At 38.5% G+C, this 14,695-nt stretch overlaps 2 protein-coding genes across 5 annotated transcripts in view; one reads left to right on the top strand and one right to left on the bottom strand.

Moving 5' to 3' along the window:
• Nucleotides 1-14,695, top strand: part of LOC131065083 (pantothenate kinase 2) — a 345,145-nt gene that overhangs the window by 60,169 nt on the left and 270,281 nt on the right. For all 4 annotated transcript variants that reach the window (XM_057999509.2, XM_057999495.2, XM_057999488.2 and 1 more), the window contains 2 exons: nt 7,478-7,590; nt 7,714-7,906. In XM_057999509.2, coding sequence (XP_057855492.2) covers nt 7,478-7,590; nt 7,714-7,906 — 306 coding nt within the window. The remainder of the gene's footprint in view (nt 1-7,477; nt 7,591-7,713; nt 7,907-14,695) is intronic.
• Nucleotides 10,547-12,932, bottom strand: LOC131067663 (uncharacterized). Its single transcript, XM_059218454.1, has 3 exons — nt 11,442-12,932; nt 10,998-11,333; nt 10,547-10,864 (listed from the first exon to the last, which is right to left on the bottom strand). Exons 1-3 carry the CDS (start codon nt 12,774-12,776, stop codon nt 10,712-10,714), a joined length of 1,824 nt encoding a protein of 607 aa, XP_059074437.1. The 5' UTR covers nt 12,777-12,932; the 3' UTR covers nt 10,547-10,711.

The following is a 14,695-nucleotide window of genomic DNA, read 5'->3' as shown; positions in this document are numbered from 1 at the left end:
TTGAGTCTAGGTGAATAAAGAAAGTTACAATAGCTGCAAGCACAAAACAAACGATGCAGTCTGTAAAAATACAATCTATTCCAGCATAGAGGAAATCAATAATTAGATTATATCATTCAAATCAACCAAATTGACCATCAAATGACTAAGTGTATTACATATAAATAGGCTACTTGGATGTGTGACCAGAGATGACATGTCCAGCGGTCACCATTTGAACTGCAAATTAGTGGATCAGTTAACTCAGTCTAATCTTGAATTCAAGAGTTGAATCACCAATCAGTCGATCAGTTAATTCAACCTGTCTATGACAAAGGTGGCTTTGACAAAATAGAGGTGGCAGCTATCTACCACCGATCAAGGATCGATGAGCCAATGGTGGCTCTTGTGTACCTCAAGTCAAGGTATACACATCTTTATTAGCTTCTTAGGTGAGAATAATTATGTTCCCTAATTATCTTAAGTAAACCTATTAAATAGGTACAATATCATAGTTAGTATGGAACATATCCAAGGTGAAGAAAATATCACACCAACACTCTTGAATTTAAGTGGAGTATGAGTTTATGTTTGGAAGTTTGTAACATGTAAGACCATTTAATTGTTATTAGAATAATATCTTATTTATTTATTATTAATGGTCAATATTGTAACAATGTAAATAATAGGTTGTTTCTATTTTACGATTGTTTCTTTTTTAGAAACTTTCGTTATGTAACTCTATAAATGATCTTTCGATTATTCATTTAATTCATTCATTATTTCACCAATTACTTGCATAATATGGTATCCCAATAGGAAATAATAAAAACTCTCTGAATTTTTGTCGGAATTAATTTTCAATAGAAGATTCCTTGTGGGTTTTTCCCATTTTTTTTTGGGTCTCTGTTAGAATTTCTGGGTCTATCAAAAATCCATACATTGGGATTCGTGTCAGCAATACTTCGTATTTTTTGAAGTATGTACTTGAATATGCCTCTGTTTTTGCATTGGGATTCGTGCCTCGGATTCCGTCATCAGTTTTTCACCTTTTCAGAATCTCGTTTTTCATGCCTCGAAAAGTGTACACAATGGCATCATTGACCAACATCATGTTGGAGGGCAGTCAACAATTCAATGACAAAGAATACAACGCATGGAAGCAATGGATGATGACCATCTTCGAATATTGCCACCTTGATGATCTCGTTCTGGGTAAAGAGACTCGCCCTACTATAGTTGGACAAGATCAGGATAAGTTTGATGAGCGCAACCGGGAAGCGGTCATGCTTATCAAGCTTTTAGTTACGGATGATCAACGGCCGCAAGTGCCATCCGACAAGATAGTTGCAAAGATTTGGACCATTCTAAAGGATTTCCATGAGACATCAGATAACAACTGTACTTTCTTCTTGAAGAACCAACTATTTTCTATCATGATGGAAGAGCGTATGTCCTTACAAGAGCATCTAACAAAGATTAAGGAGATTCAGGATCAACTGGAAGCAATTGGCAGAAAAATGGAGGAAGAGGATATGGTAGTTATAACCCTTGAGAGTCTACCTAAATCCTATGAGCACTTCATAGAAACGCTCAACATTACTTCAATGAATGTTGACCTAAAATTTCCAAGGTTGTGCACCAAACTTCTGTAGCAAGACCGTTGGAAACAACAGTTTGGTAGCAGTGCCACTTCGTCTTCCATCGAGCAAGCTTTCACCACCAAATCCTTTCACAAGGGTAAAGGCAATTCTCACCTTAGGATAGCTCAAAGAAGAAGAAAGTGCAGTGTAACTATTGTCACAAATATGGCCACTTGATAAAGGACTTTCATAATCGGATAGCTTTTGAATAGCGGAAGCAGGAAGGGTCTCAGCCTAAAGCCAATGTCACAGAGCACTTAGAGGAGAAAGAATCTGCATTCTACGCTTTCATGGGGAAGCGTCCTACAGATCATGTGAAATCTTCTGCTTGGTACATAGACTCCGATGCCTCTCGACACTTCACGCAATCGGCGTGATTGGTTCACAAACTTCTCACCTTTCATTGATTCAGTCCTTTTTGGAGGAGGTGAAGAGTATACAGTTGTTGGCAAGGGCAACGTTCAGACATAGTCTGGTGGGAGGAATCTCATATTCCTCAATGTCTACTACATTCCTGGCATGGAATTGAACCTTCTCTAAAGTGATCTTCGACCTAATGAGCTCATTGAGGGTAGATCTTCCAGAAATAAGAGCAAGCAACAAAATACAATCAACTTTTCTCTCATGGCCAACATTCATAGTATTTTTGAGCCCCAGACATATTCTAAAGCTAAAGGAATTCCTGAGTGGGAAAAGGCTATGGAAGCTAAACACCATAGTCATCCAAAGCATAACACTTGGGTCCTTTCTGATCTTCCTCTAGGGAAGAAACCCATTCGCTACAAATGGGTGTATAAAGTTAAGTACAAAGCTGACGGAACCCTTGACAAGTGCAAAGCTTGTCTCGTTGCTAGGGGATTCTCACAGAAAGATGGAATTGACTATGAGGAGACTTTTTCTCCTACAACCAAGATGAGTACTATTCGGCTTCTTCTTGCCTTAGCAACTTAGTTTGGTTGGAAAGTCCATTAGATGGATGTAAAGAGTGCATTCCTCAACAATGAGTTGCAGGTTGAGGTCTACATGATGCAACCTCTAGGGTTGAAGGTTGTTGGAAAAGAACACCAGGTGTGCAGACTGATGAAAGCACTCTGTGGCCTGAAACAGGCTCCTCGAGCTTGGTACATCAACATTGACAAGTACCTCACAAATAATGGCTTTTAGAGGAGTCCATTTGATTCTAATCTGTATGTCAAATACATAGGTGATGATATTCTTATTCTTGTTGCCTATGTTGACGACCTCATTATCATTGGTAGTTCGACACTTTAGATCGATCAGATTAAACAAAGTTTGTGCCAATCCTTTGACATGATAGACTTGGGACTTCTGCACTATTGCTTAGGTGTTGAAGTTTGGTAGACTAAAGGTAGTATATTCATCTCTTAGTCAAAGTACGCCTGCAGTCTGCTGGACAAGTTTTGGATGCAAGATTGCCAACTTGCATCCACACCTATGGAGAAAGGGTTGAAGCTGACAACCAAATCTGATTCACTTGTGGTGAACGAATCAACATTCAGGCAGATAGTGGGTAGTCTCATCTACCTTACTGCTACTAGGCTCGATCTCAATTTTGCAGTGAGCTACATTTCATGCTTCATGACAGCTCCAAAGGTTGATCGTTGGGTAGCAGGGAAGTGTGTGCTGCGTTATGTGAAGGGCACTTTTGATTTTGGTCTTCTGTACAACAAAAGTCATGATCCTAGACTCATTGATTTCACAGACTCAAATTGGGTAGGTTTCGTTGATGACAAAAAATCAACTTCTAGGTATGTTTTCAATTTGGGATCTGGTGTAGTCACATGGACTAGCAAGAAGTAGGAGGCAATGGCTCACTCCTCGACAAAATTAGAGTATCGAGGAACAGTTAAGGCAGCTTGTGAGGTAGTTTGGCTTCGAAGGATGGTTTCAAACATGCAAATCTCTCAAGCAAGTCCTACTCCCCTTTATTGTGACAATTAGGGGGTGCTCAAACTGGCCAAGAATCCAGTCTTCCATGAGAGAACCAAGCATGTTGAACTTCATTGTCACTTCATTCAGAAGCTGGTTGTAGATGGATCAGTTTAGTTGCTGTATGTTTCGATGGCGGATCAGATGGTAGATATTCTCACCAAGTCTCTGAGCTCGGACAAATTTGTAAAATTTAGGTGGCAACTTGGTGTAGTTGATAGATTGACCATTAAGGGAGGGTATTAGAATAATATCTTATTTATTCATTATTAATGGTCAATATTGTAACTCAATGTAAATATTAGGTTGTTTCTATTTTACGATTGTTTCTTTTTAGAAACATTTGTTTTTTAACTCTTTAAATAATCATTTAATTCATTCATTATTTTAATTTTTACCAATTACTTGTGTAATAATTGTGAAGGATTCTTGGAGGTGTTGGACTTCAGTGGAAGCAACAAAACAAAGCTGTATTATGATAGTTAGATTATGTTGAAGGTCACCAAGAATCTACTGTTTCATGGTATGAGAACATATCAAGCCTTATCATCACTTTATTGGGGGTGGTGTCTAGAATGGAGAGATTAATCTCATTTCATCAAGCCACTTGGACATGAAGAGTTCTAAAAATTCAGAATGTTGTGGCTAGGAAATTTAGTCAAGCAGAATTATGGGGAACATAAGAATATCAATGTTGACTAGAGCTAGTTAACTCAATGATCACTCTAGGTTAAATGGTTATTGTAATTGTTTTATGTCTAGAGTTGATGTTAATGACAAATTTTGTGAAACAATATCACAAGCTGTTTCTATTGTTTATGCATATATACTTCTGTAATGTTTTCACCAAGTAATGATAATTAGCAGTACTAAGTAGACCAATTATACATTAATTATTGTCCTGTTTTGAGTTACATATATGTGGTTCTTATTCGTTATCACTTTTCATTAAAATATAAGTTTATGGTGTATGAATGTTGCTATCTTTTTTCTCAATTTCATCTCTCTTTTGTTAGAGTAAATAGTGATTCTGTTGTTGCTCATAAGGTTCAATTAACTTCAAGTTTGGCAACAATTAGTAGTTGTTAGACTTGGCTGGTGGATATGCTCCTTTTTCAATCATTCGCTGAGCTGTTCCATTTAATCGACTTTGTTGGTCTTTTTGGTACTAATCTTATGCTAGGGCCCTTAAAATTCTCTTTATTGTACTTTCTTTGTCCTAAAACGTATTGGATGGGTTGCTATGGAACGGTGTTTTCCTAATAATGGATTGGTGTTTCTGTCTGTTTAATTAGGACTACTTGTTTTATGTTTATTTTGAATCTTTTACTTTTTTTTTTGGATTAACTAGCGAAGTTTCTATTGGGGACCTCTTCTGTAAAAATCTATTTGTTGATTACATATTTGTAGTTACAAATTTAATATCTTTGGAAATAACATACAATCTGAGTTGGATGCATATAATATAAACCTGATAACAGACTTAAACCTGATAACAGACTTGGCTGAGAGATTTCAAAATACAAGTTCAAGGCCAATATGTAAATCCCAAAAAGACAAGAAAGCAACAGACTGTTACAGTTATTTGCATCCACCCCATTATGCAACCCAGCTACTCGCAGTAGCACACTGTCTGTCCAATTCATGCAATACAACTTCCTCACGTCCTGCTGTTCTCAACCCAATGTGGAACCAGAGCAAGCAACATGGAGTGCTGGAAGTTTGACATTGTGAAAAGCCTTCAAAAACAGAACCAGAGTAAGGAGCATCTAATGCTGAAAGTTTGACATTCTGAAAAGCTTCCAAATGATTTTTTGCAGGCACTGGTTAAACAAAGGTGAGCAAGGACATTGCAAATGCTTTTGAAAAATAAGGACATCATGGTCACGGGTAAACATGAGATTTTCATCATTTTTCCTTAAGTCTTGACAGTAAGCCTTGCCTTCTGAAGCTTGCAGTAACATGTCACTGATTCCTTTGTCACTAGGCACAAATCTGCCATGGAAGCAATCCTAGTTGGCTCCGTAGATTTCTCTATGTGTTGCTGAGCCTTTAGTAGCACCATTGCTGAACACCAATGGAAGGATAAGACATAGAAGCCATAATAGCCGCATTTTGTTTGGGACTGCATCTGCAAGCTTTTTAATGAACTTCTCCTGATGCAAGATTTAGACCACAAGGGACTAGCTTCACGCATGACAGATTCATGCAAAATGGCCTTGATAAAACCAAGGGCACCTACTTCATCACAATTGAATATAGCTGCTGATCATTTATCGGATACCCTACCCCTGTGGAAAGGGTTGCAAGGGGATGATTTAAAACAAGCAGAGAAGAAGCCATTAAGAGCAGAGCAGATCTCTTGACATCACCTACATACCATGCAAATACACACATGATAGACCACCTGCATGATTTCCTATTTAATTCTATTTCCATGCACTGAGTGTTATTACTGATGCATTGGACTTATACCAATGTCTATTCACAACAAATGGCACATCCTGCTTATCTCAAAGAAAGATTGCTGGAATATGATGAGCATTGACATGGTGCAAAAAATAATAAGTAATTAGGATGGCAGGAAGAATATGATAATTAGGATTTAGGGTGGCTTCATAAGCAATAAGTTTTCCAATCCTTATGAGAGGAGTTGTGTAAAGCTGTGAGTGAATCTTGAGTAACATCACTATTAGCCAAAATGTCAGCCACCTTATTATTTCCCTATAACAATGCGAGAACACACTTTCATCGAAACTGATCTGCCAATTCTTGGATGCCTTTAGAAGCTCCATCAAATTTGAACCTCAAGAAGTCATCCAGGGGTCTTATCCAAACAACTGATTTTCTTGCATGTTTTTTGTCGCTTAACCCTTTAACGGGGGATGAACATTGTACTTTTGTATCTGTGATCTTCGCTTGTTAGCAAGTGGCATTCCATTATTGTTTTGGTCATTTTTGTGATGAAGTTTTCCTTTTTAGTGCTATGTTCCCTAACATATTCTCTTCCTTTAATTCATTTATGCTAGTGGAATTATATAGCTTTGTTATTTTTGAGCAAGAATCTTGCTATCCTGGTGACTTTTAAATGATACAAGATTCTGAGGGTGATGCACATTTTGGACTCTACTTCTGTTTCTATAGTATTCAATTATTCTTTGGATATACTTTTAAGATGTAAGGTACCTGCTCTTGCCTATAGGACAGCTTGCTTCCTCTCAATAATGGTGGACAAGCGAATCCACATCGCTATGTCATGTTGCTTGACAGGACCTGTCTTGCCAGACCGACATGAATCTCCAGCTGGCAGACCAATGTTGTTGCAGAAACTAATTCAAGTCCAAGTGTGGTTCTCTTTTTGCTCTATTAATTACTAGTTTCTAGGTTTTAATACTTATATATTCCTTGTATTTTTGAAAAAGAGGTTTAGTTATGGAGGATTTTTTTAAGAGCAAATTATAGATAATGGGGGATTTTGCAAGGTATCTATACTCTAAAAGTTGTCGTGAAGTGCATGCTCTTTTTCCTCTAAGCCTTTTGTATTAATCTACGTGCTGTGCTGTTTGAATGCCTTTATGATTTTCTTGGTATAAATAATTAAATTTCCCATTATAATGTGTGCTGTATAATTGCCACAAACCCTGCTTCACAAGATTTTCAATGCTTTAGATCCCTATTGATTTGCCAATGTGTTGATCTTTTTGACCCCTATGTGCTGGATTTATGATGTCTACGTAGATCTTATAGCACTCTTAGAATGAATTTAAAATGTGTTTTCGAATACATGTAAAGTATATTTATGATGCATTTTCATTGGTTCTATACAGCTTATTGTGGAAGGTCTGAAAATAATGGTTTGCTTCTTTTTTTTTCTCATCCTAGAATTTTTGTTTGGAACAATCTAGATTGCGTATTTGAATGCACTACGCTATGGACTTAAGAGAATATTTTTTGGAGGTTTTTTCATACGTGGTCATGCATACACCATGGACACCATCTCATTTGCAGTACAATTCTGGTAAATGTGATGTTTTCTTTTTATGCATGGAAGCTGTTATTTACATAATCACATTTTGTTTGTTGTCCTTATTTGTTTTTAATTGTTCAGTATTCATTACTTCCATTTGTTTTTTCTTTTCAGGTCAAAGGGTGCAGCACAGGCTATGTTTTTGCGGCATGAAGGGTATATGGGTGCCTTGGGAGCATTTATGAGCTATGATAAACACGGTCTTTCAGATTGGACCGCAAATCAGTTTGTTGAGCGCTTTCCTATGGGAGCACCATATTCAGGGGGGAAAATCCATGGTCCACCTATTAATGATTTAAATGAAAAGGTTGATTCTGTTATCAAGAACTGTAATGTGATTGGTTTTTTATCAACGATAATGTTAATTTCTTAAGTGGCTGTCACATTTGTGAGGTCTATTGAAGTTCACTTAAGTTTGAATATATTTTTTTCCCTATTTGTAAAATTTAAATTAGTATTTCAGTTAGAATGTTCAGTAGAACTGTTGGTTGAAAATTTTGTACACCTAGGGAATGTGCAAAATTGTGGTTTCAGCCATAGTTGGACTACGCACGACTCGGCTCGACTCGCCAAGCCCCTGGGAAAAAAACTCGGGGAAATCTCGGGAAAAACTCGGAAAAACTCCGCGAAAAACTCGGCAACTTAAAAACACGCTTAAACTTAGTAAAAAATGCGTTTTTTTTGCATAATTTAATGAGAAGATGCATCCAATGAGTCAATAAATGATAACACAAAAGAAACAAGCTGATTCTAGATATATTTAAATGCAAAGTGTCTACAAAATCGCATCCTCATGAGGAATGCTGATGGCTGGAAGCCTGGAAGCAAAATGGTAAATTACTAAATAGTTTTTGTAAAAACAAAAGTAAATACATCATTACAAATTACAATTACAACTTCCTCTTCCCAGCTCTAGCAAAAATTTGGGGAGAGGTAGAACTAGAGGGTCTAGTCGTATAAGTCTGCTGTGGGCGTGACTGTGCCTCCTCGCTCGGTATGGCTGACTGAGACTCATCCTCCATCCTGGATGAAGCTATGTCTCCACCTGCTTCTGGCACTGGCAATGAATCCTCATTCTCATCCTCATCCTCCTCAATGTCATCCAGCTTGAAACCAAATCCACCCCCCTCCTCCATAGTCTGCCTCTCCAAATCAGTGATGTCAGTGTCGGAAAACAATAGAGGCTGCTCCTGTGATGTCCAATCACTATAAGGATCTATATCATCCAAGTCAATTGGACCACCTTCTAGTTCCTCTACCTTCCTTACGTGCAGTCGAAGATTATATTGCACGTAGACAAGGTCATTGACCCGTTTCTGCGCTAACTTGCTCCTCTTCTTCGTGTGGATTGCTTCAAACAAGCTCCAATTGTGCTCACAATTGGATGAACAAGCTCCAAGTATCTTTCCATCATCAATCACTCATTAAGGAAAGTTCACCAAGTTCAAGTCAACAATCTGCTCAAGAGTGAGTCTGCAATAATCCATCTTACGAACCTCCTTTTCTATACGGAGATCAACCCAGATGTCTTCTATTCGATGTACATGCGCGAAGGACTTTTTGATCTTCTCCTTCATGCCTCGGTGATCAAAATCTACTCCTCGCTTGAACCTTTTGAGCTTTATTTCCTACATTTCGATCTCCATGGCCTTGGCTTTGGTGGATGTGATGAGGGAATAATGGCCAATTTTCAATGGGTTATTTGTAGAAATTCCCATTCCAGCCTTATGCTTAACAGATTGATGCGCATGAACAACCATGATCTGTCTTCCCAACTCCATAAGAATGATCTTATCAGTTGGATATCTAGGTAGCATATATGGCTGGCCGCTATAACATCCAACTATCATGTAAGTGAAAGTTGGAAATTGTAGGAATAAGCAGCCATATTCATTCACCTTCTCCTATGCGGCATTTGACACACTTCTGTTTTTTAATGTCTTGTCAAACAAGCACATATAATGACCAAAGAAGGCGTCCTAGACCCTGCTGTAGTGCAATCTGTTGGGTCTTAGAAGCAATTGGTCATAGTAATCCCATACGGGGTATAAGCGAGCGATCACCCTTGGTAGAAAGACCAGGGAAATGTCTGAGTAATGCTGCTTTATACACTAAATATGAGATCACGTAGAATGTTAGTGGAAGGAACTGCTGCAAGCATAGTTGAAAATCTCGGACTCGCCTCGGACTCGGCAAACCAAAATTTTGGACTCGGACTCGGACTCGTGAAAGACTCGCGAAAGACTCGGCAAAGACTCGGCAAAAAAAAAAAACCGTAGTTTTACAAAAAAACATAAAGAAATTAATGCATTTAGAGAACATAAGTGCCATAATTGAAACATTACACATGTCATATGATCTACAAAGTACAAACACGCAATATTTGAAATTTCATCATTCATGGCAGCATATTCAAGTTTCAAGTTTCAACTCTAAAATGTATAATACTATAATGGCAGCATAAGTATATAAATGTTCACAAAATTACATATAATGATATGTCCAAGTCCAACTGCAAATGTGAAAAACAGCAATGTGAATGAACAAACCAAAGAGAAGACTACATCTTCCTCTTTGTATTTTTCCTAATATAGCTCAACTTTTCAGGCCTTGAGCTAGAAGTAGTAGCAGTGGGTGTTGTGGTATCTAAATGGTGAGATGAGTCTTCTTCAAAGTCATAGTCCTCATCATCATCCTCATCTTCGTCCTCATCTTCATCCAATCTTGCTCCTTCTGCATCTTGTGCTACTCCTCTCTCTATTTCTGCAATTTCTTCTTCAGTAAGGAGGACATCATCACCATCATTTTGTTCATTCATGGTCCAATCACCATATGGATCAATTTCATCCAAGTCAATGGCCTCATGTGAAACACCCTCCACCTGTCTAACTCGAAGGCGAAGGTTGTACCGAACAAATACTAGATCATTGAGCCGCTTTTGTGACAATCTATTTCTCTTCTTTGTGTGAATGCTTTCAAAGACACTCCAATTTCGTTCACACCCAGAAGCACTGCATGGCTGAGACAAAACACGGATAGCTATCTTTTGAAGATTAGGCGTGCCGGCACCATAATTCTCCCACCATAAATCTACAAAAAACATTTAGAAATATTAGAATTGAGAAAAAAATGTAACAATCAAGTTTGTAGGTTTTTTCTTGCACTGTTGAACTAAGTTACTAAATGTTTTACCTGGTTGTTGTTTTCCTCTCCTATCAATTGCTAGTTGTGATGAGAAGAGTCTCCCCTCTGCACTTTTGTAGATCTTGAACAATGGAATGAACATTTCCAAATTCAGAAATAGATACTAGATAGTCAAAGTGTCAAACTCAAATTCAATAATGAACATTTCCGAATTCATAAATAAAGATAGAGCAATTGCAAATGTCAAATCTCACCTCCAACTCATCAAGAACCTTGTCTCTCAACTCAGGATCAGGTGTCATCTTATCAATGCATGTAATAACACCTGCCATGACCTCCTCATCAGCCCTAAATGAATCAGAGAAGTAGAATTTCGGGTTCAAAAAGTAGGCGAAGGCATGTATCGGTTGGTGGAGTTGGTTTGTCCACCTACGATCAATGATGCGCCAAAAGATTTCACATTTTCTTGCATTTCCACGATAGTAATGTGAAATGGCCTCTTTGGCCCTATCCATGGCCTCATAAATGAAACCCATTGGCATGCCCTCTCCATCCACCATACGAAGAACCCTCACCAAAGGTTCTGTCACCTAAAAAAATTAAAACAAATTTTAAATTAATACAAAATCAACCCCTAAAAAATAAAATCAGCAAATAGACAAGATTGTATAAACTTTACTTTTGTGTTTGTTACTTACCGCAGTCAACTCCTCTCCATTTTTATTGAACCCATCATCAAAAACAATGGTCGCAATCTTCTCTGCTTCAGGTCTTTTGGAGTATGCAGACCCCAACCAAGCATCTGACACAAACATCTGCTTAAGATGAGGAATGGCACTAAGAATGCTCTGCAAAGTGATGAAGTGGCTAGCAAATCGTGTCACTCCAGGTCGCACAAGGTCCTTGCCATTTGTGTATTTTCTCATCAAAGCAAGCACCCAAGTATGGTTGTAGATGAATTTGGTGACACTTTTTGCATCTTCAACCACCTTCTTCACCCATCCAATCTTCCCAATGTCCTCTAGCACCAAGTCCAAGCAATGTGCAGCACAAGGACTCCATGTAATCGAAGGATGCCTTTGCATAAGCATTCTACCTGCAGATACATATGCAGCTGCGTTGTCCGTGATAATTTGGACAACATTCTCAACTCCAACTTCCCGAACCACACCATCCAACAGATTACACAAAGTCTCTGCATTTTTTATTTCATTTGAGGCATCAACAGACTTTATGAATACCATTGCACCATTTGAAGCCACCAAGAAGTTGAGAAGAGTCCTATTCCGTCCATCTGTCCATCCATCAGATAAAATGCTGCATCCTTTTCTCTTCCAATACCTTTTCTGATCATCAACCACACCTTCTGTATTTTTCACAGCTTTCTCTAGCAATGGCCCACTGAAGTCATAACCTGTTGGGGCCTTAAACCCCTTACCCGCCACTGTACATGCATTAACAAAACTTTCCCAATACACATTGTTTGCTGCATTGAAAGATAGATTATTGTAAAACCAAAAGTTTGAAGCTGCTATCCGTGCTTGTTCATGCTTCTCTTTATTCCATCCTGTACCTTCAAGTGAAGGTTGTGCACCTGGAACATTGCGTGGTACAAAAAAATTAGGGTCTGATCTAACAGGAGTGCCACTAGCCTCACCCTCATTGTCACCAAAAGATGAAAGTGACTGACGACCCCGACTATGACCAATGGGACCCGAAGTGGACAATGTGGGATTCATTGCAGCTGCTATGGCTTCTCTTGTTTTTTGCCTTTCTTCCTTATGCATATCATTCTCAGCAAGAATGGCCTTCATCTCTCTAATAATTTCAGGAGTTGATTTGGGGCATGCCTCCACACCATATCCAGGTATTTGTGCAAGGTGGTATTTTAATCTATTGATTCCACCAGTCATCCATCTTGTGCATTCGGTGCAAGTGACCTCCCCCTTTTTGCTTCCTGCAATCCCATATTTCCAAGCTTTATCTCTTTGTCTTCCTGACCTTGGGGTTGCCCTTGGAGTTGAACTTGCCATTGCTGATTTAACATGAAAAAAAAAAAATCAGCAGGGTTTTATGGAAAATCAACAAAAAAAATGACAATGAATCATTTGGGAAAAATAGCATTCAAAAACAAGAAAAAAAAAAGAGGAAATAACTTAGGAAAGAAAATAGAAAAAAATTTGGCAGCATATCCCCTTGTTTTTCAAGATTTTTTTCAGTTTCAAAACAATGAAATGATTCAAATGAAAAAAAAAAGGAGGAGAAAAATCCTTACCTAGATCTCTCTTGCTGATTTTTCCTTCTTCCCTCTACTCCTCCAAACCCTTCTAACCTGCTCCAGCCAAAAAAAACCCAAATTGAAGTCAAAAAATGAAAAAAAAATTGGTTTTAAGCCCCACGGGCGCGTTTTTTCTGGGCCCGCGAGTCCCTGTGAAAGACTCGCGAGTCCGAGTGAAAGACTCGCGCGAGTCTTTGTGAAAGACTCGCGAGTCTTTCACAGGGACTCGCCTGGACTCGCCACGCGAGTCCTAGGCGAGTCGACTCGGCTCGCCAAAGGACTCGCGAGTCCGTGGCGAGTCCGAGGCGAGTCAAAGAGTTTTAAAACTATGGCTGCAAGTTGTTCACAAAGGGTATCACTAATGATTTCGCCCCAAGAGATGTGTTGAGACTACCTTATGAGCATGATGAACTTATACATCCATGGTTCAAAAACATTAGAATGTTCGAAACCCATCAGCTTGCTGAGAAGAGTGATTGTGTCTCTGATCTCCCACTCGAAATCACAACGGTTCAACTTAGCCCACTAGGTAAAAGCAGCCCGTGGCTCATTGATCCATCTATAGATATGGCGTTTGCAATCTTTTTCTCTTGAAACATAGTACTCAGCTGCACTATCTTTTGAGATTTCTATGTATATAGGTGCTGGTGGTATTCTGAAAAGCTTCTCAATAGTGTCCGCATCAAGATGGATTATCATTTCCCCATCATCATTCTTGATAGTTCGTCTCTTTGTCAAAATGAATAGCACAAGCAAGAACAAACTCAGGTTCTAGCGCAACCACTGGAAAGGAAGAAGCATGGTGAATGTGGCTGTCCAACAAGCACTGCATATTGCTATCCTTGGGATCCTCCACCTGTTTAACGAACTCTGACATGTCAACATGCCCTATTTCCATATCTTTGATGTGCTCCATGGGAGTGGAAACTTGGGATGGAGAGATCTCATTTTGGTACTTATCATATTTATATTTCATCTACTTTTGAGAGGAAGATGATGGTAAATCTGTCATTGAACAAGAGCCTGGTGCGCTACAACGAAGATCTAGAAGTGTCATAGCAACATCAAGATCAACCGAATGAAACATATTTCTTCTTTTCAATGGGGAAAAACTATATCCCTTTTGAGAGGAAAATGGTGAATAAATAAGAACACTTGAAACTTGGCTTTTAGCCAATTTCGGATCTTGGGAAATGTGTTACAAGTATGCAAGTGAGGTAGAACATATTTGCAGTTGGGTTTTTAAAACCCGAATGCAAATAGACTTGCAATAAGAAAAATGAAGGAATGTGCAAAAATGGGATTTTGACATGAGAAAAATGATGGGAATGAAGTTTGTGAACAAGGTTAATGAATGCAGATGGATATGAATTGAATTTTTGGAAGACTAACTTCATTTTAACCACATGGGAATGGGAAAAACCTTTACTTGTAATCAGGTTCTTAAAACCCGAAATTGGAAAGACGAGCTTTTGACAACTTTGAAACTTGAAGTTTTGGCAAAAGAAGATTATATCTTTTCAACCAAAGGGGAAAAACTAACATTTCCATCTTACTTGGAATCGGATTTTAAAATCCCGAATGCAAGTAAAGAGGGAAAAATGTGAAGGGAAAGACAATGCTCTTCTCAAATTGAATTCAAGACTTGGATAGAATGGGAAGACCTCTCTCAAA

This window comes from Cryptomeria japonica, chromosome 1 (genome assembly GCF_030272615.1).
Source record: "Cryptomeria japonica chromosome 1, Sugi_1.0, whole genome shotgun sequence".
In the NCBI taxonomy this organism is placed as follows: Eukaryota; Viridiplantae; Streptophyta; class Pinopsida; order Cupressales; family Cupressaceae; genus Cryptomeria; species Cryptomeria japonica.
This window is presented reverse-complemented; position numbering and strand designations above follow the sequence as displayed.

Coding starts and splice junctions, on each gene's coding strand:
- LOC131067663 (XM_059218454.1), bottom strand. CDS start 12,776: ATGGCAAGTTCAACTCCAAGGGCAACCCCAAGGTCAGGAAGACAAAGA. Junction 11,334..11,441: donor ATGGAGAGGAGTTGACTGCG/GTAAGTAACAAA, acceptor TAATTTTTTTAG/GTGACAGAACCTTTGGTGAG. Junction 10,865..10,997: donor AGGTTCTTGATGAGTTGGAG/GTGAGATTTGAC, acceptor CCATTGTTCAAG/ATCTACAAAAGTGCAGAGGG.